The sequence below is a fragment of the Centropristis striata genome, chromosome 3 (assembly GCF_030273125.1).
Source record: "Centropristis striata isolate RG_2023a ecotype Rhode Island chromosome 3, C.striata_1.0, whole genome shotgun sequence".
NCBI lineage: Eukaryota > Metazoa > Chordata > Actinopteri > Perciformes > Serranidae > Centropristis > Centropristis striata.
In genome coordinates, this window is record NC_081519.1 from 44,014,918 (window position 1) to 44,040,401 (window position 25,484).

General features: G+C 37.5%; 2 protein-coding genes across 3 annotated transcripts; both read right to left on the reverse strand.

Moving 5' to 3' along the window:
* Positions 1–716: 716 nt before the first annotated feature.
* Positions 717–9,613, reverse strand: LOC131965353 (class I histocompatibility antigen, F10 alpha chain-like). Its single transcript, XM_059328493.1, has 5 exons — positions 9,473–9,613; positions 6,810–7,076; positions 5,203–5,481; positions 4,438–4,740; positions 717–2,265 (listed from the first exon to the last, which is right to left on the reverse strand). The coding sequence occupies exons 1-5, from the start codon at positions 9,528–9,530 to the stop codon at positions 2,138–2,140; spliced, it is 1,035 nt and encodes a 344-aa protein (XP_059184476.1). The 5' UTR covers positions 9,531–9,613; the 3' UTR covers positions 717–2,137.
* Positions 9,614–12,547: 2,934 nt separating this feature from the next.
* LOC131965327 (dynein axonemal heavy chain 12-like) lies at positions 12,548–25,484 on the reverse strand. 2 transcript variants are annotated; one of them, XM_059328491.1, is made up of 12 exons: positions 25,325–25,484; positions 23,941–23,987; positions 23,511–23,645; positions 23,263–23,421; positions 21,374–21,619; positions 20,441–20,612; positions 20,255–20,360; positions 18,643–18,822; positions 17,238–17,366; positions 14,668–14,796; positions 13,750–13,903; positions 12,548–12,787 (listed from the first exon to the last, which is right to left on the reverse strand). In XM_059328491.1, the coding sequence occupies exons 1-12, from the start codon at positions 25,468–25,470 to the stop codon at positions 12,609–12,611; spliced, it is 1,782 nt and encodes a 593-aa protein (XP_059184474.1). In that variant the 5' UTR covers positions 25,471–25,484; the 3' UTR covers positions 12,548–12,608. The 2 variants fall into 2 exon arrangements, with proteins under 2 accessions (XP_059184474.1, XP_059184473.1); XM_059328490.1 differs by having other exon boundaries at positions 23,941–23,963; positions 25,295–25,484.

Genomic DNA, 25,484 nt, shown 5'->3' on the forward strand with positions numbered 1-25,484 from the left:
TACAATAAACAAAACATTGACTCTTTTAAACTATAGTCAACAAATGTCTTCTTATGAATAAAGTAATGAATTGCAGTAAACACAGCGGACCAAAAGCTTAAACACAGCTAACATTAGCAGCTAACATTAATAGCTAAATGCTAGCAAGACCTAGCTAAGCGCTAGCCTGGAATGTCAATGGAGTTAGCCCAGCATGCTAACGAGAGCTAGCGGCGCTAACCGTGAGCGCTAAATAACTCTCATTTCATATCACATTCTCCAAACTGCCTAACAGTGTGGTAAACATCAACAACACATCATATTTACCAGCTACACATTATTAGCAGGCTATTTCCCAGTTAGCTGCAGCTTCTGTCAAAACCTGGATGCAACTGCTGTGATCAATAACACTGGAAGCCACACGGACATTTCAAAATGAAACCAAGAGGCACAAAACCCTTAAATAAAGTATTCAGAGCTACAAATAGATACTGATGAAATAATAAAAGTCTTGATAAACATCAAATTGTTGAAGATGATTTTTTACCAGTGATTGAGACCATAGTGTTGTCCTGAAAAAAAAACTGTAAAAACAACAAATAATAACTCTTAACTGTTGTCTTTTTCAGAAGAACAATACTCATTATATAAACCCTGATCATTACAAGTTGTAGTTAAATGGAGGCTGTTACACTCTAAACAGAAATGTTCTCAACAACACAAACACACAAACACTATTTTTTGTCCATTTTTCAGCTTTATTTAATAGTGGGAGAGATACAGAGTGAAAGGGGGAGACTTGCAGGAAAAGACTCTGAGCCGGATTCAAACAAATAAATAAGAGTCATAAAAAGAAGCTTTGAAAGAAAATCAAACAAACAGTTTCCCACTTTAGGTTTCACAACTTTCAGTGTTCTATTTTACTAACGTGATAAAAACTGACTAATAAAAACGTGTGAGAAACACAAGCTAAATTTAAGAAAAAAGGTTATCTGGAAGAAATTGAAATAAAGTTTACAAATTAACATTGCACAATTAATTTTATCTTGATATTATATTGACACATGATAAAAGCTGACAATTAAAAATGAGCTTTAAAAAGAAGTTTTGAGAGCAATGAACGTAGAAAAGTTATTCTAGAAATCCAGATGAAACATTTATTTTACAGCTTTATATATTATACACACCATATCTCTACATGATGATTTACACACTGGTGTACTTTTTAAGTGAAGAACAGAATCCAGTTCACCAAATAAAACTAAAGAAAAAGAGCTTCTTCTCCATAAAACCTTGTGAAACAGATCAGAGATCTTCTCCACAACATGACAGAGTTTGGAAAAGTTTGGACATTTGGCCTTTTCTTTGCATTATATTTTCGATTGCAAAAGAAGGATTTCTGAGAATTCAAAGCAAATGAAATGATTGTTCACTTCAGAATGAAACACAAAGTCGTCCATGGTTCTCATATGTGAGAAATTCTGCAGAGGTCAAATCAAAAATGTTTCATAAATCTCATCAGGGAATCAGACATTTCACATAAACTTAATTTATATAACTTAACTTAAATAATGGAAGTGTGTTTACCCCCACCCATCTTTTGTTAATATTACAAAGATTTTTGCACAGCATATTTTTATTAATATTTATGACCACTGTTTTATTAACCATATCTGCTAAATGTCCCATAGTGCACTACAGACACACTGCAAAATGTGTCCATAAACCTAAAGAGGAAATAGAAAATATATATATAAAAATCTGATTTATTTACCATAGAGGTTTGGAGAGTAAAATTCCACAAAATCTCATATTTACAGCTTCATTTAGACCTCAAATATCCATGATTCATTAACTTAAGTGTGAACGTTTTGTAAGCATTTAGCTAATATGCTTTTTAAACAAATTATTTCTTTTTAATCCTTTTCAACACTGTTTCTGTATTTGGTGTCACTATTTTTCTTAAGGTCCATATTTGAGTTTTTAATATTACACTTTATCTGACCTGCCGATGTAAAAGTTTCTGAAAGAATCTGTGCCTTTCTCTTCACACTTTTATTAATATCTCAACTTTGCTATGGAAAATCTGTATGAAATCAAATATGAACGGCACACACATGGTTTTAGTCGTCACAACTGCCAAATGCCAGAGTATCTTCTAACACCATCTTCCTCTTATTCTTCTTCTGTAAACTAAGAATCCAATCACAGCGAGGAGGACGATGACGACGACGAGAGGAAGAACGACTGCAGGAATGTTGATGCCGTTCTTGTCAGTGGGTTTCTCTGTGGAGCAGAAAACAACAAGAAATAGTCACAACCTGAACAGGTGAAGCAGGTCAGAAGAGAAGAACGTCAGTTTGTCCACCAGAACACAATCCTGAATACATTGTTAGGGCCACGGGGCAATCGCACCGAGCACTGGCCCCTACAGCAATAGCATAATTTCACCTAGAGACTCCATTTAAACTGTAAACAGTAGACACAAGTCTTGTGTATCGGTGTATTAATCCACGTTTCGATAGGTCATATAGTTTTTTATCAATCCCTGTTCAATGACCATGATCATTTTTGGAGAAATTCTGAGATTATAATGGGTGTGTATTGCACGGAATGTTCGTGTCACAGTGTGTGACATCATCGCCAGAGTGTAGAGGGAGAGAAAAAACTGTCAAAAAATAAATTTGAAAACTGCGCTCCAGGCCGCAAATTCCACTCTACAGAAATAATTTATACATAGAAACGTAGGAAAATTAGTCTTCTCCCTCACAATCCTCTGGTAAAGCTGTCAGAGTTATAGTTTGGGCGTAGGACGCACAGATGATCCACCAACACCACCAACAGCCTCATTGGCTCCCATATTAAAAACGCAGGAAGATTACTGAATAAAAGCATATTTAACAGTTTTTCAGATCGCTCTTACAAAGCTATTTCTTCATTTTTCTTCACAAAAAAACATATGTAGAGGTTCAGGAAGAACTCAGGATGCTCAAAGTGAAGTCGGATCAATGATAGGTATTATGGTTTCGCCAAAAATGCTTTCTGTTCGAGGCCAGAAATTCCAGTCTGTCTACCTCTCGCTGCTGTCACTGTGCCGGAACATTCTACAGCGGCAGTTAATTCTGTTGATTGCTCTGCTCTGATTGGTCGACCCCAAAGCCTTTGATCCTTTGCTGTATCTCTCACAGAAAGAGAGAACCAGACACACACACACACACACACACACACATTTTGAGGTTAAAGTTCATAGGTTGCTGTATAAATAAATACTTGAAAAGCAATGCTTGTTGTAGGTGTGCTCCTTGTATATAATATAGTATCATAACATTACTAGTATTAATTGTTTGAAATCTCTGAAGAACCTCATTATAGTGTACACACACCGGCAGTAGCCCCCGTGGCCCTTTCACTATTTACTCAGAGGAAATTTTCTAATTCGTTCTGCTATTGTTATTATTTATCCCTTCTTATCTGTATATTATTACTGTATCTATTTGTTGTTTGTTCATTCTCGTCTATAACTTTGTTGTCTTTGTTTAGCTGCATGTCTGTGTTGGTTTCTGTCTCATATGTGGGTTTTTGACACAAACTCCGTTTTGAATGTTAACATCCTCGGCCAATAAACTTGATTCTGACTAATTTACTGATAGATACGTTCTTTCATATATTTATTAAATTATTCCATTATTCAGCCTCTAAAACTGGCCAGTAGTTCAGTCAATACAGTGATTATTATATAGTATTCTCTCTGAACTGTGGATACAAATTAAAAGGTTAAAAAAAATTTGTAGATTATATATACTTTGAATGTGATATGAAAACTAAAATTGACTTTCAAAAAGTGATAAAAACCTAAAAAAAAAATTTTTTATGATAAATTATTTTTGGATTATTATTTATTTATTTTTTATTTCAACTTAAACTTAAGCAAACATTGGACAGGCAACACAAAACAAACTGTGGTAATAATTCTGGGTGCAGAAGTGGGTAAATGTATTGGTTTAATACTTAAAGCAGAAGAGAGATTCAAGATTAACTTTAGTGTCATTCAAACTATTGTTACGGCTGCCTGCCGTTTCTTTATTTATTGTATTGTTTCCCTGCATCATTCTGCATTTATGTAAATTCAGCTGTGAGGTTGCCTGGATGCCTTATTTTACTGGTATATTGTATTGCATATTGTCAGCCCCATACAGCCTCTTTTTGTTAGATTTTGTTGTAAAAGCTTCTCTTACTGGTTAATAAAAACCTGATTTAACCAGAACCTCCCAGTTTTACGTTCCACCTTCATTTCTATACCCTTTTCACATGTTACTGCTCTCAAAATCAAGCCGGGTCGTAACACTATTCACAGGACAAGTGAACAGCAGAACGATTTCTGATCTAAGTGTTAAAATTATATATAATAAACTAGATAGAAGAAAGTGGAAACAAAACAAAGACAGATAGAAGTCTCACCTCTGTTGGTCCTGATCTTTTCTTCTTCCAGTCTGGTGAAGATGTGCTCCTTCACACCAACCAGCTGAAACACACAGTCGTACCTGGTCCAGTCTTCAGGTTTGACTGATGAGAGGTCCAGGTCAACACTCATCTGGAAGGATCCATCGTGGTTGGGGAGGATCTCTCCGAGGTCCACGTCCTCATGAAGCTCCTCTCCATCTTTCCTCCAGAACATCATGGCTCCGTCAGGGTAGAAACCTGTAGCGTGGCAGCTGACTGGAGAGGAGGGAGTCTTCTGGAGGAGAGACACTGAGGGAAGGTCTGCAGAGAGAAGAGAAACACAGTTTATAGGTTCTTTATTACTATCACTACCTTAATACACTATATATACAGTATGTATACAATGCAAATACATCCCACTATATAGCCGGAAAGATCTTTGCCTGCTTTTCGCCTTAGGGCGTTCATAGTGAGCCCGCGAAGGCAAAGTGATATTCTGCCCTTTCATAGTCTCTAACAGAGACTGAAGGGAAGAAACAGATGAAGAGAGGTGAGACAGATTAAAGAGTGCAGTGGACAGTGAGTGTGAGACAGACGAGTGGGGATAAATGTGTGGAGTCAGAGAAATAAAGAGACGAGAGAGAAAAAGAAATGTGTTTAAACTGAGACAGATTCAGCCTCTGTATGCTTTATATTTATTGTAATGTTACTTATGGTTGGAAACACAGAAGGCATATTAACATTGTCGTGGTCATTAAACTACATCAGGTCATGTGACTCTACCTTTTCTCAGCAGAGAGCTCCTCCCGAAGTTCACAAACTTCTTCAGATCCTCAGGACACTCCTGGGTGAAGTAGTGTTTGTACCGATCCATCAGCGCTTTATTATTATCCCACTTGTGTTTGGTGATGACAGCCTGTTGTTGTGGAGCGACCCATGTCTCTGTCTCCAGGTCCAATGATAAGAAGTCTTCTCCATCATAAGCATGCTGATTATAACCTTTGACCTCACCAGTCTCATCATCCCATTCACAGCCATACATCACCTGGAGTATGTGGACACCTGAGAGACAGAGAGACAGAGACACTGCAGTAAACCAGAGTGAGATCACAGCCCAGTCATCTATCACCAGCTGATATCACATCTTTACCACAGAGACACACTGATCCACAGACACTCAGACACAGAATCTACACCTCCTGCTGTTATTGTCTCCATGACAACCACTTACAGCCAGCCATCATCTGGACAGTGTGGACGTCTTAGAGAGAGACAGAGAGGCAGAGACTGCTGGGAAACAGAGGGACATCCTAACACACTTCATATCCTCTTTTCTTTAACCACAGAGACACACTGTCTCCACTGAGACCACCACGACTATTATTCAATTAATCATTAATTGTTTACAGTGTAAAATGTAAGAAAATTATGAAAAAAGGACAGTCAGAAGTCCTCAGAGCAAAAGGAGAAATCTTCTAATTGCTCTTTCATCAAACCAACACTGAACAGTATTTAACATAAAATGATATAAAACAGAGAAAAGTAGATCATGCTCATATTTGAGGAACTGGAACGAGAAACTTTTTTGCTGAATAAAAGACTTAAATGATTATTTGATTATCAAAGCGTGTGAGTTCTGTTGATCATCCAAACAGTTTATAGACTAATTGTTTCAGCACTATATACATATATTATGGCCTACACACACTGTGGTGAAGTGAAATAAACAAATATAATCTGTCCTTCTACAACATATACAGGTATATTATGGGATGGACACACTGTGTATTAGTAGGTAGAGTGGAGCTGTTAAACTCTTTAAACCTCTGATCTGAATGAGACGTTCACTATGTCGTCCTGTCAGCAGCTTTATTAAAACAAACCGCTCCTCCTCTCATATGAGGACCCATCAGAAGCAGCCTGTGTCCCCTTTACAGTCCCGGCTCCACACTTTGAGAAACCAGGCAGTAATGTTCCTCTATCAGCTGTGTGTTGTTAAACTGTTGAGATCAACAGGTTCCTGCAGTAGAGTTATTATGGAGCGACTCTCTGTGGGCAGTTCAGTAGAGTTACTCTGATCTAATCTAGTGGAGATAAAGTGTTAATAATCTCTGCTGGTTATTATGGGATGGACACAAACACTGTATCCATGTAGTATAGCAGCATCCACTAGTCTCAGTGTCTGACTGGGTTTCAGTCAAGAAAAGCTGTCAAACACTTTCATCTGACAATGGGGTGTGTGTGTGTGTGTGTGTGTGAGAGTGTGTGTGTGTGTGTGTGTGTGTGTGTGTGTGTGTTAACATCTGTGTACTAAAATACAGAATGAAAATATAAAAATATACAACACAATAAACAACATTTTATCAGTAGAAAGTGAAACATAAACAAACCTCCAGTGTTGTTGAAGCGCTGCTTTGCAACTTCAATGTTGTTTTTGAAGACCTGCTGGGTATTAAATCTATCCTCAGTGTCCCTCTGCCAGTACTGAGGATCATCTTCTGAGACTCTGTTCATCCACTCCTGTTTGAGTTCTGATTTCCTGCTGTTACTATCATAGTGCACTGCCACAATCTCATCGATCAAACTAACAGACACAAACTCTGGGAAGTTTGGGACTTGAGACGATCCAGTGAAGAAAGTCATCACAGAGTGAGTCACTGTAAGAAAAAACAAGTCATCATTTCAGTTTTTATATCACAGTTTTATAAATCACTTAACAATCTTATTTTCCTGAATCAAAATAATGAATGATGATTAAGAATCAAATGACAACACATTTGAGACATTCTAAAAATCTGTTTTACACTGTAATAAATACAAAAATAATTAATCAATTAATGTAAAACATATCATGTTACAGTCTAAGTTATTCTATTTAGACACATTACTGAACAATATCAAATATTGTACCAACAAAGCAGAAAGTTGTTTGGCTTCAGTAGGAAAACAACGATATCAACTGACTTTTCAGATAAAAAATAAAAATTAAAACGTTTTTTTTCACTGCATATGTGCATATACTTTTATATTCAGCTTGTTCAGAGTTCATAAAGATACCAAACACTTAATTATGCTCCTTGTAGGTCTTTGGATACATTGGACTCCTGTTTTTCCCTGAAATTATAATGGACACTAGTGCAAAAACATCAGTCCCATGTACCAAAAAGACAATATATATATAGACATATAAACATTTCAGTCGCGGGCACAGATGGGATAATAATGACACACTTTATATAAGAAACAACCGTAAAACACTTATATCTTGTATTAGAGCACTAAATATAATTATGAACAAGAACCTTAAAGTTTAAAAGTCTTTTTAGGTTGTTTTTTAAGTTATTTTTCTAAATGTGGCCTGGACTGTTGCGCGCGAGAAGCCCGACTGCAGGGTGCAATTCGGGGCGGAGCTCTACGGAGGTTGAGGTGGGTGGAGTCAAACGTTGAGGTGGGTGGAGTCATTTGAGGTTCAGGGGTACTTGAGTCGTTTAGCTCCAGTGATCTCATCTTTTTGCAGTACACATTTTATCAACCATGGAAGTAAGTAAGACTGTCTTTGTGCAGAATTGACTTTGTAACATTCACATTATACAGTGTATAACGTTAAATTAAAATGAACAACTAGCTGAATTACTGCACCACCCATTTGACCAATCATCATCAAAACACCAGTGATTACTGTAGCGGCCAATTGGAGTTCAATCAAGTGGCGCTGTCCGTAATCCCAATTGATTTAAAATTACTTACACATAGTAACGTTATTATATACAAATGTCAGCTTAGATGGTGAATGCCTATGTATCCATTTTTAAGTATCATGTCATTTATGTCTGATTATTTTCTTTGACATATAGAGACAGTAGTGTGTTATGTTGTTTAATAGAGGTTTTTATATGCTGTGATTTTTAATTCAGTTTGTTATTTTTTTTATAAATATGTTAGCTGTGATTTTTAATTGTGTTCAGTATAATAAAGATGATGTTAAAGTCACCTCAGTCTTTGATCTCTTTAGTGGTTTAACCTGATGTTCAAAGCACATTCACCTTGTCAGTGTGTCTGACAGAATTTTTCTAGTACAAGTCAAATGTTACAAATGATACAGTATAATAACATTATGAATCAGGATAGATAAAGTTATTACATTTATCAAAATAAACAATGACTCATATTTTACTAGAATTCACTAAAGGAAAAAAAAACTCGACAATAGACTTCAATAGGATGCAAACTATTTTGGCATGATGGAAGTGGGAATGACAATAGCCTTTTTTGAGTTTTAATGCCGCTTTGAAATTCCTTATTTGTCATTTTCACATTTTTACTGACATCTTGTTATTGCACTATGTGCACCACATGCTGTGGTATCACTGCTATTACATTATCTAATTTTGTTTTATATGTATTTCTGTTTAATTCTGATAACTAACCACGTAAATATGCTCCTTATTTGTTTATATGTGGCCAATAATAATAATAATAACAGAAATGTGCTTCACGGCTGTCATCAATAAGTGGTGCCATTGAGTAAATCTAACAGATTCCACCCACCTCAACGTTTGACTCCACCCACCTCACCGTTTGACTCCACCCACCTCACCGTTTGACTCCACCCACCTCAACGGACGTTAAGCTCCGCCCAGAATCTCACCCTGCAGTCAGGTGTAGTTGTTGCGCACCATTTTAACATTAACATGATCAGACCGTATCGGTCTTAATGGTCCTGATAATATAAAATAATGACACAAATAAAAGATATAAAGTTGATGAAAACACACTTGTGCCCTTTTCAGGATTAGAGTATTGACTATCCCTCTTTACAAAAGTTCAACTAAAGTTTATAGGGATCATTCAATGAGGTGAACAGACAGGATTTACTAACGTCAACTTTAAGATGATGGGTTGTTACTTTTTAATATTTCTATAATATACACAGAAGTCCAGGAAACAAACATCATAGACTATCTTAAAACGCTGAAACTCATAAATACAGTATAGAAAGACATGAAGCATTTTGTTTCTTTCACAATAAAGCAACAAAACAATGTGAACTCACTTGGTGCAGCGCCATGCAGGGCTGTTCCCAGGAGAACCAGAGCAGCAAAGATCTGCATTGTGACCGTCTGAAGATTTACCAGAGTGAAGCTTTGTGTGTTTGTCTGAAGAGAGAAACAGAGATCTTCCTTCCTGCTCCACAATCAGAGTTGAAATGAGGATAAAACAAGAGGTGACGCTGAACAAACCTTCATCTGAGCCAATGGGAATTTATTCTGAGCATGACGTCACTTGTATCTAGGTCAAACAGGCTGAGACAGGTTTTGAACAGAAGTGGAAGTATATGTGCGTCTCAATAAATGACAATATCATAGAAAAGACTATTTCCAGTAGTTCAAGTCAAACAGTCCCAACCAAGTATTGAGTCATATAGATGACAGACTTTTCAGAGGACAACATTTACACATTAAACAGACTTTGTTTTCACATTTTTTGAGACAGTGAATTTCAGGTCTTCATTAAATGTAAGCCATAATCATGATAATAAGAAGAAATTAAATAAATAAAGACATGAAATGTTTCATTCTGTGTATAATGGATCTATATAATGTGTTATTTCACCTTTTTGAATTGAACTACTGACATAAATAAACTTTCTATGATATTCTAATTCATTGAGATGCTCCTGTATATGATGTTACTTCAGCCTGTGTAAGAGGACGGGGAGACACTCAACTTTGTTCACATATTAAAGAGTTTTATTCTTTCTGCTGCTCACATCTTGTCAAAATGTTGAGGTTACATAGCCTGGCTAACACCAGACTATTCTCAAATGAGGTCTAGTCTGGCAACTAGCAATGTATTTCTCCGTAGAGGAGGTGTGGTTTACGATCCTCCAGAGCCGTTTATTGGACGCTATGAATGTCTATCAAAGCGTCTGTAGGTAGCTCTTAGCCAATCAGATCAGTTATACCAGATGACGTAGTAGAGCAACAGAGATGGATGTTTGTTGTGTGTGTGTCTGTGAGAGAGTGTTGCTGCTGCTTTGCTTCTCCAGTTCTCGCTTTCTGCAAGATTATTTATTTTCACGCTTTATTCCCCCTCATGTCATTCAGCCACACATCCACTGATTTTATGGGCAATAATCAAGCTGCTGCGGGTCTCTGGGGGCTCCGCTGTCCGCGGTAGCGGGGCTATAGTAGTAGAGTAGTACGCGTCATCGTCTTGCCGTCCCTCCCCGCTCTGTGATTGGATCCCTAAAACAGGGCTAAGAATCCTTCCTGGATTCCAGACCCTTTCGCAGTTCGAAATTAAATTCGAGCGCGCAAGGCAGTCTGGGTATACCCAGGCTAGAGGTTACAGGTTATCAACAAGGTTTTGCAGTTCGTACTAGTTGTTTTGAGAAATGTATTAACTGTTGAGCAAATGTAAATAGTGACATGAGAAAAACTGTAAACACAAGCATCAGATCAGCTCAGCTCTGTCCTACAGAATAAATGCTCCGGAGCTGATTTGAAGCTGTGGACGCTGAAAACTGCTCAAACAACAGAAACTGAACACCTCTGTTGATGTTGAACACATGATCCTGCTTTTCATTTTGCTTTGGTGCTTCATATAGTTTCTCTGTTTCCACCCTCTCTTATTGCTGTTGGAGCACTTTATAAAAAGTTATAGAATTTAATAAGGTTTAACAAGAAACTTAGATCTTCTGTTCTCACTATGTCCTGCTGGTTCATATATGTTGTAAAGTGTTTATGGATTATGGATTCAGCTCTGAGTGATTGTAGAGAAGTGGCTTATCATTGGTTCAACTAATGTTTAATGTTTCCTTAATAACCATTAATTAACAAGTAATAAGGCATTGTTCTCGCTTTAGATCCGGTAGTTGCAAAAAGCATAGTTAACTTATAGTTAACTTATAATAGATGAGCAATAAAGTATATTTTAATGTCAATAAGCAAACAAAATAAGATTAATAAAGGCATGGCAAAGACATAATGGGTGGGTCATGGGTGTTTGTAATGCCATTATTAACACTTATATAAGCTTATAAACACACAATAATGTTAATAAACATCTTGTAAGGACTTACAAGGGCCTTATTACTTTTTAATTAATGGTTATTACAAGGACCTTAATATAAAGCGTTACCAAGCAATGAGATGAGGACTATTAGTTTTATATGGAGTAACTATCCAGCATTCACTAGTATAGTTAATTTTGACTGACATGACAAAGACAAATAATAAAGTTATTAAACAGCAGAGAGTCGTATGAAAGCACTTGATGCATGTCCAAAAGCATTTGTAATGTGTTGGAAGGAGAAACTGCTACTATGATGAACACAAGTGACTAAATGTTGTGGAGGTTGAACTAACTGTTGTGCAAATGTTATTATCTATCCATCCAGTCGCACTGATAGTCGCACTGAGGCGACCCTCTCGTTCTCGTTTTTAGTAATTGGGATGTAAAAATAATGTAGAATTTTTCTATAAGATTTTTCTATGACGTCTGTTGTAGTGCACGTCATCGGGTCAATCTTTCTCACAAAAATGACATCACAAAGCATCAATTTAGTAATGATCCATCCGTTTTCATCCACTTATCCGGGGCCGGGTCGCAGGGGCAGCAGGCTAAGCAGGGCATCCCTCTCCCCAGCCACAACGTCCAGCTCCTCCTGGGAATAACTGTTCTCCCTCAGGTAATAACAACAAAAATAGCTGATACGAGTTTCATTTAAGAGCTGATATCTAGACATTTAACATGGTTTTATTGATAATAACCAAAATCATTACCAATAAAACCATGTTAAATGTCTAGATATCAGCTCTTAAATTAAACTCGTATCAGCTATTTTTGTTGTTATCATTATATTTGTCCAAACAAATTAACCTTCAGTTGTACCAGACATTAAAATGAACAAGAAATTGAAGAAATAATGGTCTAATATTTTTTTCCATGACTGTGTGTAGGACAGTTGGTGTGTTTTTGAAACACATTATTCAATAATAATAATCATCATAATGCTCATGATCAGAGGCAATAAAAACACTCTTTCAGGGAGGGGAAGGAAGTTTTTATTAGAAAAATACATTTAAGTCTGTTAAGATGAAAAGATGAAAGTGAGATAACAGACAGAAGAAGTGATTTTAATGTGTGGATGTATTTTTAAATGTTCATATGTAATGATTCTGCTGTCAGCGGGGCGGCCTGCCGCTCTGCCGGCCGTACAGGTCGTACTCCCGGTACTGGACGTAGTCCTTCAGACGCTCCGGCAGCGGCAGGAAGCTCATGAAGACCGGAGACCGGACACGGAGACGACCGAGGCAGCGCCGGATCCGCAGGCGGCACAGATGCTGCAGGCAGCGGGCGTTTTCTGTAGAGGAATGAGTGAATAAAAAGGTTGATTAACCCTTTATCAGGCAAAGAACTATATTTGGTAACTTCAGGTAATATTTTGAGAAAAAAGTTGCAAATTTACTAGATTAAAGTGGCAAATCTACAAGAAAAAAAAGTCGCAGATTTAAGAGATTTAAAGTGGCAAATCTGCGCGAAAGAAGTCGCAGATTTACGAGAAAAAAGTGGGGGGAAAGCAGCTTTTTCCCCCCAGATTCACCACTTTAAATCTCATGAAACTGCGCATTTTTTTCTCGTAGATTTGCCACTTTAATCTCTCAAACTTTTTTCTCAAAATATTACCCCCCTCCCCCGGGTCTGTATGTTTTTTTACACATTCTGGCTGTATGTAATATCCTCCAATATTCTCTAGGGTTGAAATTTGGAATTTGCAAGTATTTCAAATAGTGTCCTATTAAGGGTTAAAGTGGTGAATCTGGGAGAAAAAAGTTGCTTTTTTCCCCACTTTTTTCTTTTAAATCTGTGACTTTTTCGCACAGATTTGCCACTTTAAATCTCTTAAATCTGCGATTTTTTTTTCTTGTAGATTTGCCACTTTAACCTAGTAAATTTGCAACTTTTTTTCTCGAAATATTACCTGAAGTTACCAAATATAGTTCTTTACCTGATAAAGGGTTAACGGGGGCAGATTAACCCTTTGGAGTCTTGGGCTATTTTGTGAGTGTTTGCATACTTTTCCTTCTGCCACTTATAAATGCTCAGCATGCCATGTTGGTATCATTTTTTCAGCACAACCTCTCACCTAAATGACCTGATCAATATTTTTTCACTTTGACTTAAGAAAACACATGTAAATATATGAGGGGCCGTCAGGGACATAATTCAGAGTTACCATTCATGGTTGATCTTAACCATAGATATCTACGGTTGAGCTCATAGATATCTATGGTTAATCTCATAGATATCTATGGTTGAGCTCACCTTGCAGCCTGCAGATGTCGGGCCACTGCTTCTGCTCCATCAGCGCCGCCTTCAGCTTGGAGCACAGCGTCACGTGGTCCAGGTAGTCGAACAGCATGCGCACCACCTCACCTGACAGGTGCTTCAGCCACGAGACGGTGATCACCTCACAGAACTGCACTGACAGGACAGGTGACACGTCAAGTCAAGGTGGGAGGAGTCACCTGCAGACACTCTACACCTGAGTCAACCTGGGTCACGTGGGTTTAGTTACGGCTAAAATGAACGTGAGCACAAAATACGATTTATGACAAAGATAAATGCATACCATTCATCATAATTTTGTTTTGATCTTTACAATTTAACAAAGACATATTTGATGTTGGTTGCAGTAAAAATAATGTTCAGGCTAATAAAGTTCTTAATAATGATTTTGGCTATTATCAGTAAACAAAATCAGTTGAAGGTGTTCCTCAGGGCTCAGTCTTAGGTCCTCTCTCAGCTGATGTCTAGACATTGTCCATGGTTTTCTTGATAATGATTTTGGTTATTACTAATAAAACCATGTTAAATGTCTAGATATCAGCTCTTAAATTAAACTCTTATCAGCTATTTTTGTTGTTATCATTATATTTGTCCAAACAAATTAACCTTTAGTTGAACCAGACATTAAAATGAACAAATAACTGAAGAAAACAAAGGTGGTCTAATATTTCTTTCTATGACTGTAAACTCAAGTAAAGTACAAGTACCCTCAAAATTGTACTTAAGTAATTGTTACGTTCCACCACTAAAAATAACTGCAACATATAACAGTTGACTTGTGATTGAGGCCTAATCTAAAGTATTCTGTAAGGAGTTAGAAGGTTATTAGTTGTAATGTGAAAAGCTCCTGGTTTTGTTCAGACAGACAGTTCTCTGACGTTAACTCTTGGTTACCATGGTGTCTTTGATCACAGTGTTAGTCCAGCCCTCGTAGTCCTCGGGGATGTGGGAGCCGTTGCCGTAGGGACAGTCGAAGCAGCGCTCCACGTCGTAACCATAGTTACACAGCATCCTGAAGACCACCTGACACACACACACACACACACACACACACACACACACACAGGGCAATGTGTAATCAATTAATTAGAATATCATAGAAAAGTTTATTTATGTCAGTAAAATGGCTGGGCGATATATCAATTCATTGATATATTTTTAAATGTGATATGGAATTAGACCATATCACATATATCGATATATTGCATTTTTTTCTTTCTTTTTATATAAATGCTGCCCTTACTAGGGTTTGTCATATTTAGTTATTTTGTAATGTTCATTATTCTTTTCTCATATAAATATATTAATTTCAGCAAAATATTGGCCTATTTTATTTCACAGGCTATTTTTATTTAAGATATTTTTTTTATTTAAATGTGCACTTTATGGAGCTTTGATTTGTTATAGAGTATTTATGTTCACTTAAATAAACGGTTCCAATAAAACTACTTGTGACATGTCATATTTGACTTTGACTGAACATTTACTCTCACTTTGTGATAAAAAAATATTGAGATTTATATCGTATATCAATATTCAGCCTAAATATATCTGGATTTGACTTTTGGTCCATATCGCCCAGCACTAATCAGTAATTTAATACAAAAAGTGGAAATAACACATTATAAGATTAAGTTTAAGATTTCCTTTATTAGTCCCACAGCGGGGAAATTTCAAGTGTTACAGCAGCAAAAAACAATAAATAGTAAACAGCAGTATAAACTAGAAATATAAGCAAATAAACAAGTAAAAAAATATAATAAACTATTATTATTATTATTATTATTATTATTTAGATCCATTACACAAAGAATGAAACATTTCATGTCTTCATTTATTTAATTTCTTCTAATTATGATTATGGCTGACATTTAACCCTCTGGGCCCACTATAATTCCACTTCCAAAAAAACACCATGAAAACTGTACAGATTAATATTTGTTTCTACTTTTTTCTGCATAAACCTCATAAACAACTTCCGCCGTGGACATTTTCAGCCTGAAGGGTCTGAAAGGGGAGTACATTTGTACACAGTGTATTATAGATACATTAGAAAAATTGAAATTTTAATGACAAAATATATCATGAAAAAAAACTTCCAAAAAGTCATGCCATTTGCAATATTACAGCCAAAATGATTGACAAAACAAAAGTGCAAATATGGCTGAAAATGTCCCTAGTTGTCCCAGAGGGTTCATGATGACCTAAAATCCAGTGTCTCAAAAAATTCTAATATTACTAAAGACCAATTTTAAAAAGTCTGTTTAATATGTAAATGTTGTCCTCTGAACAGTCTGTCATCTATATCAGCTGTTCTCAACCTTGGGGTCGGGACCCCAGTTGGGGTCGCGAGATGATTTCTGGGGGTCGCCAAATCATTTTGGAAGTCAGCTCTGTCTCCACTGTGTTAAAGTGTTCATGTGTTTTAGTCTTTTTGTGTCTTTTTTGGTTATTTTGTCCTTTTTTTGGTAATTTTATGTCTTTTCTTGGTCAATTTGTGTCTTTTTTTTTGTCATTTTGTGTCTTTTTTGTCATTTTGTGTATTTTTTTGTCATTTTGTGTCTTTTTTATCATTTTGTGGTGAATTTGTGTCTTTTTTTGGTAATTTTATGTCTTTTTTGGTCATTTGTCTATTTTTTGTTATTTTGTGTCTTTTTTAAATAATTGTGTGTCTTTTTTTAATAATTTTGTGTCTTTTTTCAATAATTGTGTGTCTTTTTGGTAACTCTGTGTCTTTTTTTGGTCATTTTGTGTCTTTTTTTAGTAATTTTGTGTCTTTTTTTGGTAATTTTGTGTCTTTTTTTTGGTCAATTTATGTCTTTTTTTGTCATTTTGTCTATTTTTTGTCATTTTGTGTCTTTTTTAAATAATTGTGTGTCTTTTTTTAATAATTTTGTGTCTTTTTTCAATAATTTTGTGTCTTTTTGGTAACTCTGTGTCTTTTTTGGTCATTTTGTGTCTTTTTTTAGTAATTTTGTGTCTTTTTTTGGTAATTTTGTGTCTTTTTTTGGTCAATTTGTGTCTTTTTTTGTCATTTTGTGTCTTTTTTGTCATTTTGTGTCTTGTTTTCGGCCATTTTGTGTCTTTTTTAAAATCATTTTGTGGTCAATTTGTGCCTTTTTTTTGTCATTTTTTTGTCATTTTTTTGTATTTTTTAGTCTTTTTTTTGTCTTTTTGTTTCTTTTTTTAGTCATTTTGTGTCTTTTTGTGGTCATTTTGTTTCTTTTTTGTGTGATCTGAACTGTGCGTGTGAGATTGTGTTCAGTGAGTGGGGGTCGCGGACAACATGCATGTTAAATTGGGGGTCACGACTCAAAAAGGTTGAGAACTACTGATCTATATGACTCAATACTTGGTTGACTTGAACTACTGGAAATGGACTTTGACATCATATTCTGGTTTATTGAGATGATGCTGTACCTGCCTTTATTGATAAGAACTAGAACAGGATCAGAGCAGCTCACCTCGTCTTTGAGTGCGTACTGCAGCGCTGACGGGTAGTGAGTCGTGTTGACTTTGCAGTAATAGTTGACGTTGGCTCCGAACCTCAGCAGCAGGTCGATCAGCTCGTAGTTACCGACATGCAGAGCGATCTGAAAGACACAAGAAATACCAGGTCTGAACCCTCAAACAGCCTTTAAAGGACCATTTAAATATCCTCACTTCACAAAAATCTCCTCACTTTGTTGGTTAAAAAGTTGTTCTGGTCCTGCCACCATAATTACTATATCAACTTATTGTTTGATATATAAAAATGGACACAATATTTTTTTTCTGGACTCAATATATTGTCGTTTACATGCGTGACTTTTTGTGCTTTTTTGTGTTTAAAGTAAAGCTTCAAATGTTTGACAGGCAGCATGAATTACTGAAAAAAAAAATCCTAAGCAGCCATTCCAGCTGTTTATGTTATTTTAATAATAAAGTAATATAATACATAATGTTTAATCAATCAATTAATCAGACTTTATTTGTATAGCACTTTTCTTACAAGAGAAATGTAACACAAAATGTTTCACATAAAAAGGAAAATAATAATAATGTTAAAACATAGAAACAAGCAAACACCCTCCATCCCATTATAATTATATAATAATTATATACAAAGCTCAAACTGAGGAAACACTGGAGGCAGCTTAGACATTAATTAGATCAAGTAAATAAAAATAAAGTAAGGTAAGATTTTTTTTTTTAAGTAAATAATTATATTATTTACTTTTAATACTTTTAATAAAAAGTAAAAAAAGCTAGATAAAAAGTAGATATAATATATAAATAATTAAAAAATAGAGCATGGTGATATATATATATATATATATATGAGAAGATGTTGTAACAGCGTCTCTGAGGCCTCAGGTCTTCAGGTGGGGTTTATGTTCTAACTTTAATATTATTAAAAGACTTAATATTATTAGAAGACCTGAGGGTCCTCCAGGGTTCACAGGATGAAATAAACCAGATAAACAGGCTGGACTAAGACCAGGAAGAGATTTATAAACCAGGAGAAGAATCTGAGAATCCATTCTGAGACTTTAAAATAGGTGAATATAAACTCTCTTTCATCTCATTGCAATGTTTTGTTAACAGCCTGAAAGTCCATTTTATTTGTTTTGGGTTGTAGTTTATTTATTATTGTTTTATTTATCTAGGATATTTTAATATTTCTTTTTCAATTCCAATGTTTAATATTCTCCAGATTGTAAAATGCATTGCTGTGGAAAAGGATGAACTTATTATGCTCTAATTTGGTTATAAAACTAAAACTACATCGATACATCGATACTATCATTTGTCCTGATAGTTTCTGGGAGAATACATCGTCCTAATAAACGTGTTATGGTGACAGGTCTACATACAGACTCCTGGTACCTGCAGACATTTGACGGGGTCCTGGTTGGTCATGGCTCCGGCCTCCAGCAGCATCCTCGATGACGCCACGTCGTTGTTTAAAACAGCGAAGAAGAGCGCCGACCTCCTCTCGTCGTCATAGTTACGCCGTACCCAGGAATGGAGCATGAAATTGGGGTCATAACCTGCATCCAGCAGGACCTGATGGGGGACCAGGAGACGTTCAGGTGATCATCAGAGACGAGAACTCTCCAAGAAATGACACAACACACAACAGTTTCTATGCAAAAACAAAATGATTGGCAACTGTATCTTGATGAGTTATTCATTATTTAAGTCATTTTTCAAGCAAAAATTCCAAAACATTTGCTGGTTTCAGCTTCTCACATGTGAAGGTTTAATAACAATAAACTTAAGACTGCAGAGATATAGAAGTATGGCAATAAACTATGTTATAAATTAGACAGTTTATTATATTATTAGTCCAACTGATATGGGATATTTTGAGACTGATGCCGATACAGATTTTATAGGGAAAATTCATCCAAAATCGATATGTTGGCCGATATAGTATTTTTATACTTATATATTTCTGCTTTATTTAAAGCGATAGAAATTACTGTGTGATGTATAATATATCATGCATAACACTAATAATGGATGAAATCAAGTCATTTGAGGCAGAAGAGTTACTTTTCAGGTCAAATGAAAAACAAGGTTGAAGAACCCTTTTGTTTGTCTGTTTCCATTCCTTTAAGGGTAATTGCAACTAATATTAACTTCAGTGTCTTTTCTGTTCGTGCTGCTTCTGTCTGTTCCTCGGCTCTGTGTGACTGTGAGTTTCTCTGCGGGCGGGGCTCAATCAGCTCCTCCACACACACACAGTTAGAAGTTTGTTGCTCTTTGAAAGGGTTTACGTGAGTTATTCTGAAATTATATCATTGTTACGGTGGTCCTGAGAGCTCACAGCAACTGCAAGTTAAGAAAACGCAAAACTCAAGCAAACTGAGAAAACATTTTCATCAATTTGACAACACAAGTGCAGCATTTAGAAAACGCTGCAGAGACCACAACACAACAGAAGAGTTTTCAGAGGACACTTAAAATAGGTGCACATGTCTGGACATGCTAGCGTTAGCCGGCGATCGATAGCATGCTAGTGTTAGCAGGCTAGCAAGACCCAGACCACCTTAGCGTTGTTGAGAGAGAACAAACTAAAACGTGTTTCATTCATTTATTTGATTTCTTTAACTGCAATGTGATTGATACGGGCCAGCGGGCTAACGCTATATATCACGTTATAACATGAAAATATCATGATATTGAAATAACTTGATAAAATCACAAGTGTGTCCAGACGTGTGCATCACTTCTAAGTGTCCTCTGGAAACACTTCTGTTGTGTTGTGGTCTTTACAGCGTTTTCTAAATGCTGCTCTTGTGTTGTCAAATTGATGTTTTCTCAGTTGTTGTTGTGTTTTCTTAAGTTGAAGCGCTGTGAACTCTCAGGGCCACTGTAGATTGTTTTATCTGTGGTATTAAATGGTCTTAAAATGACAATAATATAATTTATTGCAATTATTTCTGGGACATTAATCATTTTCCCTGATGGGCCTGTGTGTACTTTCAGCCACCTTGATGCAGTCTGTGCTTCCTCCTGCAGCAGCTCCGTGTAGAGGACTCGTCCCGCTGTCGTTGACTTCTTCCACATCAGAGACTGGAATCAGCATCTTCAGAGCTCTGAACACAGAAACAGATATCTGACGCTGTATCAGCAGAATAAAACCAAACAAATGATGATTGTAATGTTTGACATTTACTCCAGGTGTCCCTGGTGGGCGGCGCGGTGGATCGGCATGTGTCCCGTGTTTCTGGCCACGTTGGCGTCTGCTCCGTGTTCCAGTAACAGTCTGATGACGGCTGGATCTCCAGACAGACACGCCTCGTACAGGACGGAGGATTCGTCCTGAGCCTGGCTCAGCACGTCTGCCCCTGCAGCACCAAGAAAAACAGGTTAGAACAGAAACACAGTCAGGTTTTTATCTTTAGATGCACACAGGATGACGTATTAACCCTCTGGAGACCATGAAAACACCTGCACATTACTTCTTCATGACCTGAAGACATAAAAATGAAGCAACATTGAGTCTCTCCATCAGCTTCCCTCTAAAGTTCCGGCTTTAAACTCCATGCCAGATTTTTTTTGATAGGAGATATTGTCAAATATATTTAGTATAAAATATTGAACTAGATATTATCCTCATTTTACCTGTAATATGTTATATTTGCAACCTGGATTCATAGTTGCAATATTTAAAATTCTGTGTTTTGAAACATAATTTTAAAGATCAGATTTTACGTTTCCTTTGTTTCTTTTGGGTTCAACATTTTTATCAAGTAAGTCAAACTTAAACATTAACTATCAGGACATATAGGTGAGGTAACGGTGATAAAACTGATACCAACATGGCATGGTGAAGATTTTTAACAGATTTTTTTAAAGGACATAGTAGCCGAAGATTTCAGAGGGTTAAAGTAGTGGTTCCCCCCTTTTTAAGAAACATTTTAATAACTTTTATAAGTCGGCCCCCCAGTTTGTGAATCATTATATTAAAGTATCGCAGGTAAAGCTCTCATTATAAGACAGAGTGGCCCCAGTCTTCATTGTATTCCTGTAATTAATTCATCTTAATTAACGCGTTAAAGTCCCGGCCTTCGTAAATATGGATACTGAGAGTAATCTGCTCCCCCACCGCTCCTCAGCAGCGTCTGCACCACCTCCAGGTGTCCCCCCTGAGCAGCCAGAGCCAGCGGGGTGATGCCGTAGTGGCTGGGAGGGTCCGGCAGCGCTCCGGCCTCCAGCAGCAGGTCGACCAGCGCAGCGTTACCCAGCCGAGAGGCCTCGTGGAGCGGACGGCGCCTGTGGAGGACCTCCTGGTTCACCTTGGAGCCCCGCTGGAGCAGCAGCTTCACCAGGTCGGAGCGGTCTGCACGGATCGCTGCAGGACGGAGGGTCAGAGTTCAGAGGTCAGAGGGTCAGATGATCAGGTGAAAGATTGATTTCAATTTAAGTCAGAATTCTGAGATTAAAGTTGTTTATTCTTAAAACTCACGGCGGTCCGGTACAACGCCCGCATCACTGCTGACGCTGCACCAAACCGCCTGTCCATCTCACGCTCCGTTCTACCCTCACTGCTGAACAAGACCCCCAGATACTGGAACTCCTTCTCTTGAGGCAGTACCTCTCTCCACCCAGAGGGGGCAGTCCACCGTTTTCTCCCAGAGAACCATGGCCTCAGACTTGGAGGTGCTGACTTTCATCCCAACCGATTCGCACTCAGCTGCAAACCGCCCCAACGAGTGCTGGAGGTCCCGGTCTGATGAAGCCAAAAGAACCACATCATCTGCAAATAGCAGAGATGTAATTCTAAGGTCACCAACCCGGATCCCTTCCTCCCCCGGCTGCTCCTTGAGATCCTGTCCATGAAAACCATGAACAGAATCGGAGACAAGGAGCAACAAGGCCAACACCCACCCGGAACGTGTTTGACGTTGTGCCAAGTATGCGGACACAGCTCTCACTTTGGTTTTATAGGGACCGGATAGCTCGTAGCAACGAGGCCGGTGCCCCATATTCCCACAGTACCCCCCACAAGACTCCCCGAGGGACACGGTCATAAGCCTTCTCCAAGTCCACAAAACACATGTAGACTGGATGAGCAAACTCCCATGACCCCTCCAGGAGTCTCTGAGGGTAAAGAGCTGGTCCGCTGTTCCACGGCCAGGACGGAAACCGCATTGTTCCTCCTGAATCTGTGGTTCGACAATCGGCCGGAGCCTCCTTTCAGCTCCCTGGAGTAGACTTTCCCGCAGAGGCTGAGAAGTGTGATTCCACGGTAATTGGAACACTCCCTCCGGTCCCTTTTTGAAAATGGGGACCACCACCCCGGTCTGCCAATCCACTGGCACTGTCCCAGACCTCCACGCGACACTGAAGAGGCGTGTCAACCATGACAGCCCAACAGTGTCCAGAGCCTTCAGCATCTCAGGGCGAATCTCATCCAACCCTGGCGCCTTGCCGCCGGGCAGCTTTTTAACTACCTCGGCGACTTCTGCCAGGGATATTGATGAGTCTTCCCCTGAGTCTTCAGACTCTGCCTCCTCTACGGAGGACGTGTTGGCTGGATTAACGAGTTCCTCAAAGTGTTCTTTCCACCGTCTAAGGACATCCCCAGGTCGGGTCAGCAGGTCTCCTCCCCCGCTGAGCACAGCTTGGGCCAAGCCCTGCTTTCCCTTCCTGAGTCGCCTGACGGTTTTCCAGAATCCCCGAATTCCTCCCATACCCGAGTTTTTGCTTCAGCGACTGCAGCAGCTGCAGCCCTTCTGGCTGAACGGTACCTGTCTGCTGCTTCCGGAGACCCGTCGGCCATGACAGAATTTCTCAGAGTTTAAATATCTGAATATGAATTCTGAGCAACTCATTCATTTTTTGAGCTATTCTTTTGTTCTGACTTGTTGTTCTGATCACTGCATCACTAACTGAGAAATACTAATGAGGTACAGATAAATAAAAATGTGTCTACATCTGATCAGGACGGACGAAAAACGGTGAGAGAAATCAGTGAACTGAGGCTGGGTGTACCTAGGACCAGCGGAGAGTCCAGGTCCTGGTCCTGGCTGTCTGGCTGGGCTCCCTGCTGGAGGAGGAAGGAGGCGTTTTCTATCAGACCTTCTTCTACTGCCAGGAAGAGAGGAGTCTGACCCCGCAGAGTCCGACTCTCCAAACAGTCTGAGCCTGAAACTGGAGAACAGGAAGCTCCACTGTGTCAGTCTAGAATTTATTTGGATGTATTTAATTGTGAAGCTGCATCAGTATAAATGAGATGAAACCTTTGAAGGTGAGCTCCAGGACGCTCTGGTTGCTCTGAGCTGCAGCTTCGTGGAGAGGAGTCCAACCTCGACTGTCCGTCTGAGAAAACTTGTCTCTCTGTCGGACACTGAGATCCTTCAGGAGCTTCTCGTTACCTGCAGAGACCAAGAGACAGTTAATATTCAACTCCTGAACCTTTTATATCCTTATGAGGAGGATGTTGTATGTAACAACAGTGTGACAAATTAAATTATTGCTCATTATTTCTATAGAAAGTCTGTGTTGGAAGTAAACCAGTGAGTGAACTAAACCTCCACTAAACCCAGAACCTTCATCCTGAATCTGTTCCAATGATCTCAGGACACTTTATTTTTTATTCTTTTATATAAAATCACAACAGAATCCTCCTCCTCCTCCTCCCTGTCTCCTCCTCCTCCTCCTCCTCCTCACCTTGTCTGATAGCGGTGAAGATGCTGTCTTCAGACTGAGGACCAGAGCTGAGAGGAAACAAGATCACTGTTAGATCACTGTGTTAAACACAACTAAATGCTGTTAAACTGAACAATAAAAGTCAGAAGAGTTTTATCTGTTGGGTGAAGAAAGTAAATGTAGCTGCAGAAAACCTGAACATGAGACTGGCATTATTAACTCTAAACCATCTGATTCCTTATAGATTAACTTCAGTCTCTTTGTTAATAATTACTTACAGATCCCTGCATGGTTTTCCCACCAGATCAATCAACTGTCAGAGCTTTCAGTCAGGTGAGTGAAAACTTCAGTCATCTTACAACTAAAAACTTCAGCTTCTATATTCAACTTTATGCACCAAATGTCTCCAACTTTGCTGCATAAAAATTTGTAAAAATTAAAAACTAAATTTTTCCACCTTCTCCATCTCAGCCCTGTGAAACAAACTGTAAACTGAAATAAAAATATAAAAACAGATGTGTAGACCTCATCAAACTGATTAGAGACATTAAAATATCAGCAGCAGCAGCAGATGTGTAAGAAAAATAACTGATTTCAGTTTTAGTTTGTCAGCATAATAAAAGTGATCAAAACAAAAGTAATAAACAACAAAAACAGTGTGCATTTTATCAGAGTTCCTAATTCTATAGATATGTATGTTACCTTTACATTATGAGATAAAAAAAACAAGAACGAAAAGAAAAACAAAAGAACAGAATTACATCAATAAAAAAGATGTTTCCTAACATCAATCAGCTGATAAAATAGATTTTAACTTAATCAAATCTATATTTTTTTAAATACATGAATAACTAATGAATAAAAAAATTAATTCATATAATTTATCATTATTATTGTTACTATAATAATAATAATAATAATAATAATAATAAATAATAAATAATAATAATAATAATAATAATAATAATAAATGAGTGAGTGTAAAATAAATATTGTTTAAATTACTTTTATCTGATTAATAAAAACAAAGCTTTTCTGTTTGTTTATGTTTTAATTGCAGGTTAAAAGGAAACATAAAGCATTTGATTTATTTATTTTCACACTTTTAATTAACTTGTTTAACTAACAGTATTATTTGTTGTCATATATTTGGATTTGTGTAATAACAATATTAATAATAATACTATTTTAATTCAGCAGTGGGGCTGCAAAGATGTAACACTTTAAATGTTATTTTCTTTGTTTAGTGGAATAAATTGACATAAAAAACACAATTAGTTTGAGAATATAAACTTCAATAAACAACCACTAAGAAGAAAAAATACATATATCAGTAGAGGAGCAGAACTTGCATCATGTTTCACCAAAACAAAACAGAGTACCAGAGATGTTTTCTGTTTCTGACCTGTTTCTGTCTGCTGTGGTGGTCGTCATGGTTTCTCTCTGTGTGTCTTTCTGTTTGTTGCTCTCTAACAGACTCTGTTCGATCATGAACTGAGTCGCTGCGTCTTCATCATCATCTTCCTCCGTCCCAAACCGAACATACTCCATGATGTCCCCACAAA